General features: G+C 46.2%; 1 protein-coding gene across 1 annotated transcript in view; it reads left to right on the top strand.

Annotated features, from left to right (window-relative positions):
* Nucleotides 1-18,459, top strand: part of LOC140903910 (uncharacterized) — a 49,955-nt gene that overhangs the window by 8,288 nt on the left and 23,208 nt on the right. The window contains exon 7 of the mRNA XM_073325859.2: nucleotides 6,215-6,811. Within this exon, the coding sequence (XP_073181960.1) occupies nucleotides 6,215-6,811 (597 nt within the window). The remainder of the gene's footprint in view (nucleotides 1-6,214; nucleotides 6,812-18,459) is intronic.

Raw genomic sequence — 18,459 nt, 5'->3', positions numbered from 1 at the left:
AACCTGAGGGGTGTGAAATGGGGAGACGAAACTGAAACATCCATACGCAGGGCAGTCTGCAGCTTTAATGAGCAACTGAAAAAGGCCACAGGGCGGCCGCAGAGTCTCAGGAGTGAGGGACTGGAACCAAGCTATCCCTTGTCTAGACTGATGCTGAATGAGACATGGGGCTGCTATACTGTGTACAGACTGGCTGTGGAAGGGAAGAGAGCACTGAGTTGTACAGGGGCTCATCCTGAAAGAGGAGGGGGCTTCGCTAGTGGAGATCAGTGTTTCTCACACTTCACATTGGCGATTCTTTGTCTGAGGTAAAAAGAAAAGGAGTACTTGCGGCACCTTAGAGACTAACAAATTTATTTGAGCATAAGCTTTCGTGAGCTATGCTCAAATCAATTTGTCAGCTCACGAAAGCTTATGCTTAAATAAATTTGTTAGTCTCCAAGGTGCCACAAGTCCTCCTTTTCTCTTTGCGAATACAGACTAAACCGGCTGCTACTCTGAAACCTATCTGAGGTAAGGAATTTTTGCAACTTTCTTACTTTTACTCTAAAAGTAAAAACAGACCTATGGAAGGGTGTTCAGCCTTCACGGTGTGTGTTTCAAGAGGCTGACAGAGAATCCCTGCCCTTGAGGAATAAGAGTGCGCAGGGCCTGAGGCAATGAGATATTCTTTATTTAGGTCCTAATAAAACTTTCAGTATTTCCTGGCCCTCATGACTGTCTTTCCTGAGCCCCCTGGGGGCCATGACTAAGGCTATGATTTAGTCATGGGTATTTTTAGTAAAAGTCATGGACAGGTCACAGGCAACAACCAAAAATTCACAGCCTGTGACCTGTCCGTGACCTTTACTATAAATACCCCTGATTAAATCTTAGTGGGGAGCCCACAGGGAGCCAGCAGCTGGGGAACGCTGAGCAGAGGCTGCTCTGGCCACCCCCGGGCCACTGCTCGGGCGGGTCCCGTGGCCAGCCACACCGGCTGCTGCTCGGGTAGTCCCTGGGGCCAGCTGCCGGGCAGTGGCTGGCCCCAGAGCTGCTCCAGCAGCAGCCATAACCAGACTCTGTATACAGACCCTACTGACCATAACATTCAGAGCATTACAGGCTTTCCTAAAACACCTCACTTGACGTATGTTTATACACAACACCATTGTGTGCAGCCTGCCTCAGAATGGTAATGAGGTGGATGAACTGGAAGGGTGGAATCAGCGTCAACGGAGAGCAGTTAAAGCACCTCAGATTCGTGGATGATAGCGTGTTGATTGCCAGAAACACTATCAAACGACAGAAAATGCTGTAAGGGCTCGACACAGAAAGCAGCCAAGTCGGACTGAAAACGAACCGCTCTAAATCGAAATGTATGCGGTTTGAGGCCTTGCCAAAAGCCCAAATAATAGTCAAGGGGGAACAAATAGAAGTTGTTGAGCAATACGTCTGTTTGGGCCAAGAAATTAACATGCACCACGATCGGGAAGGCGAACTGTCGCAAAGAAAGGAAGCTGGCTGGCGTGCATTCACTTCTATCAAGGATGTTCTCCAAGGAAAAATCAACAAGGCAACAGGTGCCAACTTCTTCAAGTCTACAGTAGTGCTGGCAATGTTATACGGCAGCGAAACATGGGCACTTACCGAGATAGAGGAGCAACAACCCCTCTGTCATGGAGAGGGCGATGGAAAGAAGAATTCTGGGGATTTTAATCAGGGACCAAGTCCCCAGTGATATCATCAGACAGCAGAGTGGAGTGCAGGACGTCATTGTTGAAAGTAGGTACAGTAAAATGTGATGGGCAGGGGAATATAGCAAGGCTCACTGAGAATCGATGAACTGTAGCTGTCGCTGAGAGGTACCTACGGGAACTGAAATGACCACTCTGCCGACCTCCAAAGAGATGGGAAGATTTTATCATGCAGAGACATGGCCTCACCTGGAGAAGGAAGGATAAGAGAAGAATGGAAAGCTACTATTGTGATCGGCGCAATCTAAATGAGCGCTGAAGGACCGATCGATCAAGATGACTACCAGTTGATTCAGTTGCTTATTCTTTGTGGTTCGGATCTCCTGTTCTCCCCTTGGCATGACTGGATCCTGGTTGTCACAACTGTTGTCCAAGGGAATCTGCCAATACCATTTGACGAGATGAATTGTGCTACGGTATTTTGCTTCACCCAAAGTGTCTAACGTCTCATCATCTCTGGCCTACGGGATGCATCAGGGACTGTGACACCATTCTGTTTTCTAGAATCAACACAATACCTCGCAGCTTAGCATTTTTAGGGACCAACATCACAGGAGAGGCCCAAGAGCTGCCAGACTCTTTAATTTCCTGTATCCAGCATTTTGTACTTCTTCACAAATTTGTTTTTGTACATTACCTGGATGCCCTGCTAGAGGCAGGCTGGGGTCCCACTGTGTCAATCCTATGGAATATTTTATGAGTCATCCCGAGCATGTTTGAGAACACTTGCTTGCGGCTTTGCAGAACAGCCAAGATCTCTGCCTTCTGAGTGGGTGTTAGCTCTGTGCATACTTCAGTCCTGCCAAGTGACGAGTCACCCTGGCATTCAGGATGCCTCAGACCTTCCTTCCTCACAGCACACCGTAGTCACAATTGCTTCTCTTTTGTGACAGGCTCTAAGCCTATTAACATAGAATAACACGTAGTGTGGGACCGCATTACTTTGGGGATCATTCTCTTGTTCTACAACTTCGTAGGGTTCCTCCTAGGAGGTTTGCTTTTTGTCTTTGTCGCACTAATACTACTAATAATAACGTCCAAAGAGTATCGACAGGCATTTTTATCATACTTTGCCTTTTGTGTGCTCCTGCGCTCAGTGTTTCAAGAGGCAGGATGTCCTCATTCCCTTCCTGTGAACTTTCCACCCCCCTGTTTGTAAATAGGGTGTTTTGGTTCTACCATGCTTAATTTACAGCGGAGACAGGTAGATAGCTGCCTTCTCTCCTGCCTCGGAGGGAATCGGCTTCTCCCTGTTTGGCCACAGACGTTAAAGCATAATATTGTTGAGTATCCATATGTACTCATACACTGTTAATACAGACATTTCGCAAAGATATTAATCGCCAGTGTCATTAGCTGTCAGAAAAGAGCTCACTCTGTACACAATATTACTGTATTATAAAAATCCACAATCAGTGGATTCAATTGCTTATCACTTTAGGTCCAGTCCCCCCATCTTTATAGACCAGTAACCTTTGAAATGGATTCTTCTGAGGGTCACCCCTCAAAGTCAAGTTTATTCAAGCTGTGAGGTGACATGGAGTCCGGTGGTAAAAGAAGCTCCATGCTCTTTCCTCCACTGCTGTTTGTGGGGAAACAGAACAATTTGCATTTGAGCAATCTCCCCACCCCATCCCACCCCTGTAAGTTTGATGGCCCTGTTTATTGCTTATATGTAATAAACTTTACCTCAATATTGGTGCACATAACAAAATTAATTCCGCACATGGATAGAAAAAATTAGAGGGAGCATTGCTCTCAACCCCTCCCTTTTCCCAGGGGTAAACCTGGATCCCTTATTTACCCTGGACTTCTGCCCTTTTTTCTGTGTCTTGTGCTCACTAGATGCTCTGGCTTGCACATAGGAGTCAGCCAGATTGGCTGCTTCCTGAACAGAACCTAAAGTTTTATCCTCAATGGCTTCTCTGATTTCATCAGAGCATATTCTTGTGAAATGTTTGTGTGCAAAAAGGTAGAATAACTGGTCATAAACCTCCACACCTTTCCCCAAAAGTAGTAACGCATTCCTCGATACAATCTGAATCTTCGTAAGTAGGGCATAGTTTGTCCATCTGGGTGTTCCTTGGGAAGAGAAGTACCTGTGGGCTTTGAGATCTGTCTATGCTTATTCACTGTGTCCAGGTTATACACCTTCTCTCTATCCTTTTCTTGAGTTTCTTTCTGATAGTATCTTTGTCTCCTTCGTCAACTCCCATCTTAAGTGTTTGGCTCTCTGGTCCGTTTCCCATGTTTGGTGTTTACTTTCTTTGTCTCACTGTGTGGCTTTCCATTTTTAGTGTCCACATGCTGTTTTTGCAGCTTCCCACTCTTTATCTTTCTGATGATAGAATCATAGAGTTAGAAGGGAACACAAGGGTCATCTAGTCTAACCCCCTGCCAAGATGCAGGATTTGTTGTGTCTAAACCATCCTAGACAGATGGCTCTCCTGCTTCTTTTTGAAAACCTCCCGTGAAGGAGCTTCCATGACTTCCCTAGGCAGTTTGTTTCATTGTCCTACTGTTCTCACAGAGAGGACGTTTTTCCTGAGATTTAGTCTAAACCTGCTATGCTGTAATTGAACCCATTGCCTCTTGTCCTGCCTTCTGTGGTAAGAGAGAACAACTTTTCTCCATCTTATTTATGGCAGCCTTTTCAAGTATTTGGAGACCGCTATCATGTCCCCCCTCAGTCTCCTCTTTTCCAAACTAAATATACCCCATTCCTTCAGCCTTTGCTCGTATGGCTGCATTCCATCCTTTTGATCATCTTTGTTGCTCACCTCTGGATCCTTTCCAGTTTCTCTACATCCTTTCTATACAGCGGTGACCAAAATAGGACACGCACACAGGACTCCAGCTGAGGCCTAACAAGTGCCAAATAGACCCAAATAGACCTGTAACTTGCGTGATCAGCCTCCAATCTGGCCAGTTGTAACTTTGCAGTTACTTTGCTGTTGCTTACTTTAAAATTCCTCGTTTTGTTCTGTTGAAATAAACAAATAGAAAATAATAAAACTGTGTTTGGAGTGTAAACCTCAGTCAAGTAGCAAGCTGTGTGAAAATCCTGTCCTACTACAGCAGTGTGGTGCTTTGGGGGTTCACCCAGACGGGTAGGGGTTCTGTCACTGCCTGCCCTGGAACCCTGGGTGGTTCTGTGCTGTGCCACTTTGGATCAGAGCTCTGCCATCAGCCGCCTGCTCACAGCATGACAGCCTCCCCCTGGCTTCCCCCAGCCTGGCTACTCCTGGCAGGGTGGCACCAACAGCCCTTCCGTCTTGGGTCGCCCCAAAACTGAACCTGTCTGCTCACAGACCTCGTTAAGTTCGCTGCCTCCAAAGAGACACAGCCCACGCTAGCCTGGTAGTTTAGTTGATGACTTCATGCTTCAGTTTAATACACAGCACTGAGATAGTTTTGTAATAAAACAAGAATAAGTTTATTAACAGACCAGAGATTTCAATGATACTAAATAAGAATAGAAGACACTGGTACGGTTACGGGTAAAACAAAACGAAATACTCTTTCTCGTGACACAAACTTAAAACATCAGCAAGTTCCAATCTTTGTCTCAGCAGGTTTCTCAGCTGTAGTCCATTCCAGCTACCCTGGGTTTTCAGGCCAAAAAGATCCACTTTGCATGATCTCAAAGGGTGCTGCTCCCCCTTTGTCCCCTAGGTAATGGATGCCAGAATGGCTGTCTGCCTTTGGGTATGTGACCCAGAGTCTGTTGTCTCTGTGCCAAGAGCCAGGAAGGCTTCCTTGGTGTGCAGGCTGCATTCCCCGTCATGAGTTCTAAATGGTCTCTCCTCCCACCCCCACCCCACCACGCACTTGGTTTAGCTTGATGGTTTGGTTTATGGCATATGTAGATTGCTTTTCTTTGTCCTCCTAGGAATTACCTGGTTCAATTTCCATTGGAGACACAGGAAAACAAGTTTCAGAGTAGCAGCCGTGTAAGTCTGTATCCACAAAAAGAAAAGGAGGACTTGTGGCACCTTAGAGACTAACAAATTTATTTGTGCATAAGCATTCGTGAGCTACAGCTCACTTCGTCGGATGCTTATGCTCAAATAAATTTGTTAGTCTCTAAGGTGCCTCAGGAAAACAACATTCCTTTGTCTGGGACAGGCTGGGCATATGCGCTGGAATCCGCTTCTGTAGGACTCATTGTCACTGGGCGCTGGGATTCCCAATACAGACCCTGTGAACTCTGAGTTTAGGGTTGTCCCCAGCATGTGATGCATCCTCATGAAGGAGGTCACAGCTTCGCACCCACCCTCATTGACATCGGCATAGCTCCCTCCCTGGCTGCCCTTCCCCCGGCCTGGAGGCAGGTTGACCCTGTCCTCTCTCCTCTGGGGAAAGGTTCGGGAGGAGTCCGCCCCTGATTTTTTCCATCTCTCCAGCAGCTATTTTGGTTTGTTCCCCCTTCCCCAGAGCAGGGGACGACTCATGCCTGGATTCTCTCTCTGTTGCAGCAGGTGATGGGGCAGTGAGTGAGAACGAGGAGGAGAATTCTCAGCAGGGAGATACACAGCACAAGGAACCACCCGGGATGTTTCCAGAAAGATCTGAAAAGAACGTTCACTGGAGTCGTGAGCGGAGAAAAGGGCATGAGAGTCAGCACTGGCCAGAGGGGCAGCCGGGAAATCAGCCAGGGGATTGTCGGGGAAGTGGCAAGGACCTCCAGGAAACCGCAGCCCAGCAGAGAATCCCCACAGGAGAGAGAAAGAACACCTGCACTGAGTGTGGGAAAACCTTCAGTAGCTGCTCAGCTCTTAGTACACATCAGAGAATCCACATGGGCAAGACACCCTATAGATGCTGCGATTGCGGGAAAAGCTTCAATCGGAAATCGCATCTTAGTAGACATCGGAGACTCCACACAGGACAGAGACCCTTTAAATGCTCCGAGTGTGGGAAAAGTTTCAGCGTGAGCTCAAACCTTATTGCACATCAGACAATCCATACAGGAAATAGACCCTTTACATGTTCTGAGTGCGGGAAAAGCTTCAATCGGAACTCAAACCTTATTACACATTTTAGAATCCACACGGGAAGTAGACCTTTTACCTGTGCTGACTGTGGGAAAAGCTTCACTGACAGCTCAAACCTTACTCAGCATCAGAGAACCCACATTGGGGAGAGACCCTACAGATGCTCGGAGTGCGGGAAAAGCTTCACTCGGAGCTCAGACCTTATTAGACATGAGACAATCCACACGGGAGACAGACCCTTTAAATGCTCAGTGTGTGGGAAAAGTTTCAATCAGAATTCGCACCTTATTACACATCAGAGGATCCACAAAGGAGAGTAACCCCATAAATAGTTTGGCTACTGCTGGCCGAAGGTTTTTTTTTTATAATACATTTGCTATTTTCCAATAGTGAGCTTTAAAGCTGTTTGCACCATTTGCTTCACTGTGGTCCCTCAGCTCCCGCAGGTGAGTTGCCTGCTTTTGCCTCTCACCCTTCTTTGGGGTGAAGCCCATCGTGCTTTCTATCAATTCCTTGATATGTAGCTTCACTGTATAAGTCATGGGAGTGTGTGCCCCTCCTGACAAGAATGTCCATCAGTCCCAGATAGGGAGAGAGGGGTGACCTCAACTAGCTACATAGAGGTAAAATCTACTTGGACCTTGTCTCAATGAGGGTTTTCCATGGAGTTAGCAGCTCTGGTAAAGTGGTTGGGGTTAGCTATCACATTTCTCCTTAAGCTGACCTAACCTCCATCACTCTTCCTAGTTCAGACAACCCTAAGCATCACATTTATATTTACTCCTGCGGGAATTCTGTGCCAAAAAAATAAAAATTCTGCACACAATATTTGAAAATTCTGCAAATTTTATTTGTCAAAATAACACTACATGATCATGCCAGTTTCAATTGTTTTGGTAACTTATTTCAAAATACCTGTCAGCAAGTATGACTGTAACAATACAGACACACACAAAATTTCCCCCAGGAGCAGAGAATTAAAGAAACCCCTATGACAACCTGGTTCCAGTTTCTCTGCCTGTACTACCCAGAGCCCAGGCAGGGGGGGCCAGACACCCACAACCCCCCACTCCCGCCCGAGTCCAGCCACAGGCCCTCCCAGCCCAGACACCCATCCCCTTTCTCTCCAGAGTCCAGTCGTGGCCCCCCCTAGTCCAGGCACCCATCCCCCTACCACTCAGAGCCCAGCCGTGGCCCTCCCAGCCCAGACACCAGCCCCCTACTGGCCAGGGATCCACAGGGAGAAACAGCCTGTTGCTGGGTCCCAGGCTTGTATGGAGTTTCCTGCACACCACCCTCTCCTTCCCTTGGGCGTGCGGTGAACTGCAGCTGCCGGAAACTCTCTACTCTCTCCCCTGTCGTCCCCACCCCCACATTGTCGTCTATCTGCAATCAGGGCTCAGCCGGGTCCAGTGGCCCCTGCTGGTGGCCAGCAGCATTGCAGCCCATTTCTCTGCAAGGGAAAGGAAATTGTGTGCAAAAAACATTGATTTCTGCAAAATTCTGCATTGCACAGTGGTGCAGAATTCCCCCAGGAGTATTATTGTTCCCCCACTAGTAGAGTGATTGTCAGAGTAACTGAGTTCACCCTTTGTGGACAGATTGTCTCACTCCTTGTTATTCTCACTTTCTCCAGGTAGTGCACAAAGTTGTTACTTTTGTACCATTTTTCTCATTTAAAATATATTTATAACAAAGAGAAGGTGCAGGGAGACAAAAAAATAGTGTCATTTCTGCCTGTGATACACAAAGGAGACAGGGTGAATTGGAGGGATTCTTTCCTTCCCCATCACCACCATGATACTCCCTCACCACTCCGGCTTTAGAATTTATTCTGTCCCTCCACCTCCCAAAGTGTCATGTGACACACTGTTCTTTGCTCTCCGTGCTTAGGAATCACATACTTGTAAGGACTGGAGATTAAAGTGTCACAGATGTAGAGGGGAAATTTGAGTGGATCCCAAAGCCAGTGTGATCGTTCTGATCTTAAATCCCAGTTTCCAGTTCTTGAAAAAGTGACTTTGGGGCTTTTTCCTGCTGAGCGGATGGAAAGGCTGCCTGTTTTTCCCCATTTCAAGGATGCTAAAACTTTTGAAAATAATAATGAGGTGATGTTGAGTAAAGCAGGTTTGTATGGATCATAGGAAAACGCAGTGGGAGAATTTGTCCTCCTGACTTTTGAATCATTAGATATACACTATGAAATTGGAGAGGAGGTTATTACACTGGAATTCGCAAAAAGAAAAGGAGTACTTGTGGCACCTTAGAGACTAACCAATTTATTTGAGCATAAGCTTTCGTGAGCTACAGCTCACTTCATCGGATGCATACTGTGGAAAGTACAAAAGATCTTTTTATACACACAAACCATGAAAAAATGGGTGTTTACCACTACAAAAGGTTTTCTCTCCCCCCCCCCACCCCACTCTCCTGCTGGTAATAGCTTATCTAAAGTGATCACTCTCCTTACAAAAAGAAAAGGAGTACTTGTGGCACCTTAGAGACTAACCAATTTATTTGAGCATGAGCTTTCGTGAGCTACAGCTCTGGGGGTGGGGGGGTGAGAAAACCTGGATTTGTGCTGGAAATGGGCCACCTTGATTATCATGCACATTGTAGGGAGAGTGGTCACTTTGGATGAGCTATTACCAGCAGGATAGTGAGTTTGTGTGTGTGTTTTTTGGAGGGGGGTGAGGGGGTGAGAGAACCTGGATTTGTGCAGGAAATGGCTCACCTTGATTATCATGCACATTGTGTAGAGAGTTGTCACTTTGGATGGGCTATCACCAGCAGGAGAGTGAGTGTGTGTGTGGGGGGCCCGGAGGGTGAGAAAACCTGGATTTGTGCTGGAAATGGCCCAACTTGATGATCACTTTAGATAAGCTATTACCAGCAGGACAGTGGGGTGGGAGGAGGTATTGTTTTATGATCTCTGTGTGTATATAAAGTCTGCTGCAGTTTCCACGGTATGCATCCGATGAAGTGAGCTGTAGCTCACGAAAGCTCATGCTCAAATAAATTGGTTAGTCTCTAAGGTGCCACAAGTACTCCTTTTCTTTTTGTGAATACAGACTAACACGGCTGTTACTCTGAAACTCTCCTTACAATGTGTATGATAATCAAGTTGGGCCATTTCCAGCACAAATCCAGGTTTTCTCCCCACCCCCCGCACAAACCCACTCTCCTGTTGGTAAGTTTCTCTGCATTGTGGATTTTTCTCTTTCCTGAATACCATTTGGTCACGTGATTGGATATTTTGTTGGACAATGTGGATCAGATTTTGAAACAGATTACCATTTGCTAAAATAGTCTTGTGGGTTTTCCCATCCCTCCATGATGACATAGAGGAAATTATTTCAGTCACCGGGAGAGAATACTCCAATTTATTGGGCATGCTACCAAGGAACTAGTGGTGTATTTTCAATCTCCATATTGAAATGGTGAACAACAGTACACCACAAATGGTGCAACCAGCTGAAGTAATTGGATATGATCACACTGTTGTTAAGTTGGTTGCGTCAATATCGTGTCAGATGATCTGGGGAGAGAATTTCCCAGTAAGTGACTTGGAACTAGGAAAAATATTTGGTTCCCAAAACAGTTGTGGCCCAGGCAGGTCCGGATTAAAGAATTTTGGGTCCACCTCCCCACGTTCCTTAAACTAGACAGAACATGTGATAGACCATACGTAAATATGAGAGCCTCTTCATGTATGATGATGAGTTAGAGCTTTCTCAGCAGAGAATACAGAAGCACCACTGAAAGTGAAATGATTGTGTTCTTATGCTAATTTATACAGTAGCATAGTGTATTTTCAGAATTAGCAGGAATACAAACAGACTTTGAATATAAGAATAAAAATTAGCCCCACTGAGTGAAAGAAAAGTATTACCGGGTGCTGTGCTGCATGTTCATGTACTGGAAGAAAACATGTATGTTTAATATATTTTATCGTGTTTTGTTTGTTTAGGGTTTTTTGTTAACCACAATTCTCCATTTTTACCTCATCATTTGTTCACTTTGTTACCTTTTTTCAACAAACCTAATAATTATTTTTTGTAGACTGCTTCAGAATACAACATGCACCTGGTATTAAACTAAATTGGCTTGTTCAATTCTCAAATAAATTGTTACATCCAAACAGTGTTTCAACCATAGTTTCATGCCCTAGGTGTAGAAAGCGTTGCTGCTAGGCCCAGTCCCTCCGACTTCAGTCTTTGAAATCAGCGGGATTAGTTGGGTGTGCACGGATTGTGCGAACTAGACCAACTCTTATTTTTCAACAGACTTAACAGGGTTTTTTTGTTTGTTTTGTTTTGTGTAATCAGCTGGGCATTGTGCCAAGACTCCAGTGATTATAAATGCAAATTTGTATATGTGTGTGTGTGTGTGACTCTTTCTCTCTCTCTACACTCACAGACATCTGAGAATCCAGGACAGAGCACCAGTCAGTAGTTTAGGGACACCCAAAGCAGGGGTTGCATCCCTGCCCATCTTGGCTAATAGCCATTGATGGACGGATCCTCCATGAACTTCTCTAATTCTTTTTTGAATGCACTTAGGGCTAGTCTATGCTACCATACTATATCTGCGCAGCAGCATTGCTGCAGTGTGTCTGGTGAAGAGCGCTTTCCCGTCGGGATAAGCACTTCACCTCAATGAGAGGTGGAAACTGTATCATCGGGAGAGTGTCTCCCACCAACATAGATTGGTGTAGACACTGCTTCAAGTTGATGTAAGTTACGTCGCTCAGGGGGTGGCTTTTTCACAACCCTGAGCAACATAATTTACATAGACTTAAGCAGCAGTGTAGACAAGCCCTTATATTTTTGGCCTTCACAACATCTCTTGGCAATGAGTTCCACAGGTTGACTGTGTGTGGCGTGAAGGAGTACTTGCTTATGTTAGGTTGAAATCTGCTGCCTATTCATTTCATTGGTGACCCTTTGTCCTTGTGTTATTTGAAGGCATAAATAACACTGCCCTGTTCATTTTCTCCACACCATTCCTGACTTTATAGACCTCTAGCACATGCCCCCTTAATTGTCTCTTTTCTAAGATAACCAGTTCCAGTCTTTTTAATGACAGGTTTCAGAGTAACAGCCGTGTTAGTCTGTATTCGCAAAAAGAAAAGGAGTACTTGTGGCACCTTAGAGACTAACCAATTTATTTGAGCATGAGCTTTCGTGAGCTACAGCTCACTTCATCAGATGAATTTTTAATCTGTCCTCAGGTGGAAGTTGTTCTATACCCGCCATCATTTTTCTTGCCCTTCTCTGTACTTTTCCCATCACTAACAATGCATCTTCCCTCCCCCTCACAGTGACACCCGCACGTCCCCGCCCCCTCACAGACCCTCTCCACAGTGACTTCCCCATGGGGCCACCTCCTCACAGTCACACTCCATAGCCTCTCCTCCTCACAGCCCCTCCCCTCACAGTGACACCCGCACGTCCCCTCCCCCTCACAGACCCTCTCCACAGTGACTTCCCCATGGGGCCACCTCCTCACAGTCACACTCCATAGCCTCTCCTCCTCACAGCCCCTCCCCTCACAGTGACACCCAGCATACCCCTCCCCCACAGCCTCTCTCCCTGACAGCACCCATGTTCCCTCCCCCCCACAGTGATGCCCCTTCCTCTCACAGCAGCCAATAGTACACTAGATCAGCAGCACATTGATAGTCTTGAAGCCTTGAGGAAGCTCTGGAAGGTTGGAAGGAGCTAAAAAAGGGTAAATGGGACAACCCAGGTCCTCGTAAGCCTGACACCGTGACATCGATCCTGGGCAAGATAATGGAGTAGCTGATATGAGATTTGATCAGCTAAGAATTAAAGGAGGGTAATGTAATTAACACAGGTCAACATGGCTTTATGGAGAATAGATCCTGTCAAACTAACTCGATATATTGTTTTCTTGAGATTTGGGGATTTTTTGGCGGCCCCAGAGCTTTTGGGATGTTTGGAGGCCCTTTATCTGATGGGATGGTCAGAGGCCCCTGAGCCTTTGTGATTTTTGGAAGCCCGAGAGTTTGGGGGATTTTTACAGGCCCTGCAGCAAAGGCCCTGGAGCTTTACGGATTTGGGGGATTTCTGTAGGCCCTGGAGATTTGGGAAATTTTGCATTTTTTGTACGTCCCAGAGTTTTGGTGATTTTGGGGCATTTTCAGAGACCATGGAGTTTTGGTGATTTTTTTCTTGATATTTCAAGGTCTCAGGGCTTTGGGAGTTTTGGAGGACTCCAAGTTTTTGGGATTTGGGGGATTTTCTGAGGCCCTAGAACTTTTGGGATTTTTATTTTATATTTTATTTTCTAGCCACAAGGAACTTGAGATTTTGGGAATTTTCTTAGGCCCTGGGGATTTTGGGATTTATGGATGCCAAGAAGTTTTTGATATTTTTGGGACTTTTTGTGGTCTGGATTTTTGGAGGAACTGGAAGTTTTGAGATTTTTTGAGGCCTGGGATGTTTTGGGATTTTGCGGGTTTTTGGAGGGCCCGGTGTGACACTCTGTATCTCGGGGGAACACCCTGCACCTCCATGTTCATCCTTATAATATGATTGTATGGTATCCAATGCAAAGTTTGTCATGTTGGGTGTCTTCGGAACACTCATGATGCACTAAGAATTGTTGTTATAGTGATGTTATAGGTTATAATTTCATGTATATAGTTATGAGGCTGAAAATGTGACCTCATGGCTTAAAACAAGCCCAGGCAAAACTCTCCAGGAGCAGAGGGGTAGTTCACACCTCATCAGGGCATGTATGGGACAAACCCAGCCCAGCTTCACAGGAACAAAGGACACTGGCCCAGGCAGCAACAAAGGATCTGTTGGACTCTCGGGTGAGTCACCCCCCTTCCCTTGGTCAGTCAGGGACTACGATGAGGTAATGCTCACCTGACCCTGAAGGGGGGGCGGAATCCAAGAGGGAAGAAAGAACATGATAAAAGGGAGAGTGTTTGCCATGCTGGCTCTCTCGTCTACCTCCATCTACAGACATCACCACCAGCGACTGAAGCACTGATCAAAGGGGAGAGCCTGGCTGAAGGGCAACCAGCCAGTCTATGGTGAGAAGCATCTAAGTTTGTAAGGGAACTGAAAGTGTTAAGATCAGCTTAAAATGCATTTTGCTTTTATGTCATTTGACCAAACCCGACTTCTTGTGCTTTGACTTATAATCACTTAAAATCTATCTTTTATAGTTAATAAATTTGTTTGTTTATTCTACCTGAAACAGTGTGTTTGGTTTTAAGCATGTCAGAGACTCCCATTGGGATAACAAGCCTGGTACATATCAATTTTTTTGTTCAATTGACAAACTCATATAAGCTTGCAACATCCAGTGGGCACACCTGGATACTGCAAAACAGAGGTTCCTAGGGTTGTGTCTGGGACTGGAGATATTGGCTAGTGTCATTTGGTTGCACAATCCAAGGAGCAGCTTACATGCCAGAGGCTGTGTGTCAACAGCCCAGGAGTGCGGTTTATCACAGCAGAGCAGGGTGAAGCTGGCTCCCAGAGTCGAGGATTGGAGTGCCCTAGCAGATCACTGGTCCAGATAACACCAGGAGAACATCACACCCAGACTTCAGGGATTTTTTCATTTTTTGGAGGCCTCTGCAGCTTTTGGTATTTTAGGGTTTTTTGGAGGTTGGAGAGTTTCTGGGATTTGGGGGATTTTTGGAGCCCCAGAGATTTTTGGATTTGGGGATTTTTAGGTGCCCTAGTGCTCTGGCGATTTTCAAAGGGCATGGAGCTTTTAGGATTTTTGGACGCCCATAGAGATTTTAGGGTTTGGGGGATTTTCAGAAATCCCAGAGCATTTGGGATTTTTTTTATTTTTGGAGTCCCTGCTGTGGAGCTTTTAGTATTTTCAGAGGACCCAGAGCTTTTGGGAGTTTTGGTATATTTTTAGGCCCTGGATTTCGGGGATTTTCAGAGTCCCCCGAGTTTTTGCAATATCTCAGATTTTTTGAGGCCCCGGAGCTTTTCGGATTTTCAAAGGCCCCAGAGATTTTGTGATTTGGGGCAGGAGAGGCAAACAGAGGAAGTTTGTCTGGGAACCGTCCGAGAAGAGCTACTGTGAGTGCTGCCTTGGGGGTGCTGTGTTGTGAGATGGTGGGGTGAATATCCGAGTGTCTGTCCGCTGTGACCATTTGTTTGACTGGTGCTAGTTGCAGCGACTATAAGGTGGATAGAAAGCTGGCTAGATTGTCGGGCTCAACGGGTAGTGATCAATAGCTCCATGTCTAGTTGGCAGCCAGTATCAAGTGGAGTGCCCCAAGGGTCGGTCCTAGGGCCGGTTTTGTTCAATATCTTCATAAATGATCTGGAGGATGGTGTGGATTGCACCCTCAGCAAGTTTGCAGATGACACTAAACTGGGAGGAGAGGTAGATACGCTGGAGGGTAGGGATAGGGTACAGAGGGACCTAGACAAATTGGAGGATTGGGCCAAAAGAAATCTGATGGGGTTCAACACTGGTGAGGCCTCATCTGGAGTACTGTGTCCAGTTTTGGGCCCCACACTACAAGAAGGATGTGGAAAAATTGGAAAGAGTCCAGCGGAGGGCAACAAAAAGGATTAGGGGACTGGAACACATGCGTTATGAGGAGAGGCTGAGGGAACTGGGAATGTTTAATCTACGGAAGAGAAGAATGAGGGGGGATTTGATAGCTGCTTTCAACTACCTGAAAGGGGGTTCCAAAGAGGATGGATCTAGACTATTCTCAGTGGTAGAAGATGAAAGGGCAAGGAGTAATGGTCTCAAGTTGCAGTGGGGGTGATTTAGATTGGATATTAGGAAAACCTTTTTCACTAGAAGGGTGGTGAAACGCTGGAATGCGTTACCTAGGGAGGTGGTGGAATCTCCTTCCTTAGAAGTTTTTAAGGTCAGGCTTGACAAAGCCCTGGCTGGGATGATTTAGTTGGGGATTGGTCCTGCTTTGAGCAGGGGGTTGGACTAGATGACCTCCTGAGGTCCCTTCCAACCCTGATATTCTATGATTCTATGACTGTTTGACCGTGTGTGAGTTTGTTTGAAAAGTGTGAATTGGGAGTGCTGTGTTCCAGGTGGGCCTCGAGTGGTTGATTGGAGGGAAGGCTTTGAGCCGGAGCAACTGCTTTGACCCAGCAGACTTATAAAAAAGCTGCCAGTTGTGAACTGAGTGAGTGGTGAACAAACAGAGGGAGTTTGCCTGGGGGGAGTTCCTACAGAGTTTTTGCCTTTCAGGCTTCTGTGAGTAGTAAATACAACACCTGAAGAGGCTCTTAGAAGGAAGATAATATGGATAGTGAGCGATCAGCTGTTGTGACCTGTTTGTGCCATGGGCCATGTTTGTCTTTCTCCCAGGGGATAGAAGCGACTTCGTCTGTACGAAGTGCAAGCTGGTCTCCATATTGGAAGAGAAGGTTAAAGGACTAGTGACCCAAATATCAACCCTGCGTTGCATCAGAGAAAATGAAGACTTTCTGGATAGAAGTCAGTGTTTGGTATTGCAGGCAAAGCATGCTGAAGAATCAGAGAGGGCAGTGCAGAACGGGGAAGAAAATTGGCAGCATGTGACCTCCAGAAGAAGAAAGAGGAGAACCTATGTACCCCCGATGCAGATAGAGGTATGAAACCGTTTTCAGGGCTCTCTGCACAGGTACTATGGTGGAGAATGGTTTGGCGGGGTCATCTGAGGGATCTTTGCTTATTATTATGCCCTTTACTGTCAATACGCTTCACAGTCTGAGCAGGGCAGCCCCGGGCGAAACAGGCTTTGGATGCTGAACATCCCTCTCGTCCAAGAACTCCTGGCTTCTTCCCTCTGGAAGTATTATTATGGTGAGCAGCACCAGGTGGCCCTTCTTGTTACACGGGCTGATGAGTTCTTGTTCAGTCTCTTTGTAAGACAATCTTGTTCTGCATTCAGTGATGCAGTTGTCCTAAGATAGAAGCTGTGGCAGACGGCAGCTTCTGTATTCGGAGGCAATTCTTGGCACAGAGTAGCTTCCTGGGAAGCAGGCATTGGTGCATGCTGAGATTTCGGGAAGAGGGGATTGCCCGTGTGCTGTTTGCCTCTGTTCCCGGACTGCTGTACTTGTGTTAATAAAGCAAATCACACTTAGGCCTGGTCTACAGTACGCGGTTATTTCGGAATTAGCCGAGTTACTTCGAAATAAAACTGATTCCGTCCACACGACCAAACCAGTTTTTTCAATTTAAAGGGCTCTTTATTCCGATTTCTGTACTCCACCTCAGCAAGTGGAGTAGCGCTAAAATCGAGATCACAGTTCCGTGTTACAGGTACTGTAGACGCACTTCGACGTTATTGGCCTCCGGGAGCTATCCCAGAATGCTCCCTTGTGACTGCTCTGGACAACACTCTCAACTCTGATGCACTAGCCAGGTAGGCAGTAAAAGCCCCGGGAACTTTTGAATTTCCTGTTTCGTCACCATCAGCACAGTCCACCATCACAGGCGACCCTCCAGAGTCCACCATCTCAAGAGATCACGCAGTCCCAGATTTGCAGATGAGCTCCAACATGGTCCGAACGGGAGGTACTGGATCTCATCGCATGTTGGGGAGATGAATCTGCTATGGCAGAACTATGTTCCAAAAAAAGAAACGCAAATACGTACGCTAAAGTCTCCAGGGGACACAGAGCAGTGTCGTACAAAAATCAAGGAGCTCAGGCAAGCGTACCAAAAAGCCAGGGAGGTGAATGGGCACTCTGGGTCATAGACCCATACATGCTGCTTCTACCAAGATCTGCATGCAATTATGGGGGGTGACCCCACCACTGTCCGTGGACACTTGCAAGGGCAGAGTAGCACTGAGCGAGGAGGATGGCTTTTTGGAGGACAAAGAGGAGGAGGAGGAGGAGGAGGACAGTGCACAGGCGGCAAGTGGGGAATCTGTTTTCGCCCTGTCATAATATAAAGGGAAGGGTAAACCCCTTTAAAATCCCTCCTGGCCAGAGGAAAAAATCCTCTCACCTGTAAAGGGTTAAGAAGCTAAAGGTAACCTTGCTGGCACCTGACCAAAATGACCAATGAGGAGACAAGATACTTTCAAAAGCTGGGAGGAGGGAGAGAAACAAAGGGTCTGTGGCTGTCTGTATGCTGCTTTTGCCAGGGATAGACCAGGAATGGAGTCTTAGAACTTTAGTAAGTAATCTAGCTAGGTATGTGTTAGATTATGATTTCTTTAAATGGCTGAGAAAAGAACTGTGCTGAATAGAATGACTATTCCTGTCTGTGTGTCTTTTTTGTAACTTAAGGTTTTGCCTAGAGGGATTCTCTATATTTTGAATCTAATTACCCTGTAAGGTATCTACCATCCTGATTTTACAGAGGTGATTCCTTTATTTCTATTTACTTCTACTTCTATTAAAAGTCTTCTTGTAAGAAAACTGAATGCTTTTTCATTGTTCTCAGATCCAAGGGTTTGGGTCTGTGGTCACCTATGCAAATTGGTGAGGATTTTTACCAAACCTTTCCCAGGAAGTGGGGTGCAAGGGTTGGGAGGATTTTGGGGGGAAAGACGTGTCCAAACTACGTTTCCCAGTAAACCCAGTTAGAGTTTGGTGGTGGCAGTGGATATTCCAAGGGCTAAGGATAAAATTAATTTGTACCTTGGGGAAGTTTTAACCTAAGCTGGTAAAAGTAAGCTTAGGAGGTTTTCATGCAGGTCCCCACATCTGTACCCTAGAGTTCAGAGTGAGGGAGGAACCTTG

The sequence above is a fragment of the Lepidochelys kempii genome, chromosome 27, assembly GCF_965140285.1.
Source record: "Lepidochelys kempii isolate rLepKem1 chromosome 27, rLepKem1.hap1, whole genome shotgun sequence".
Classification (NCBI taxonomy): domain Eukaryota; kingdom Metazoa; phylum Chordata; order Testudines; family Cheloniidae; genus Lepidochelys; species Lepidochelys kempii.
This window is presented reverse-complemented; position numbering and strand designations above follow the sequence as displayed.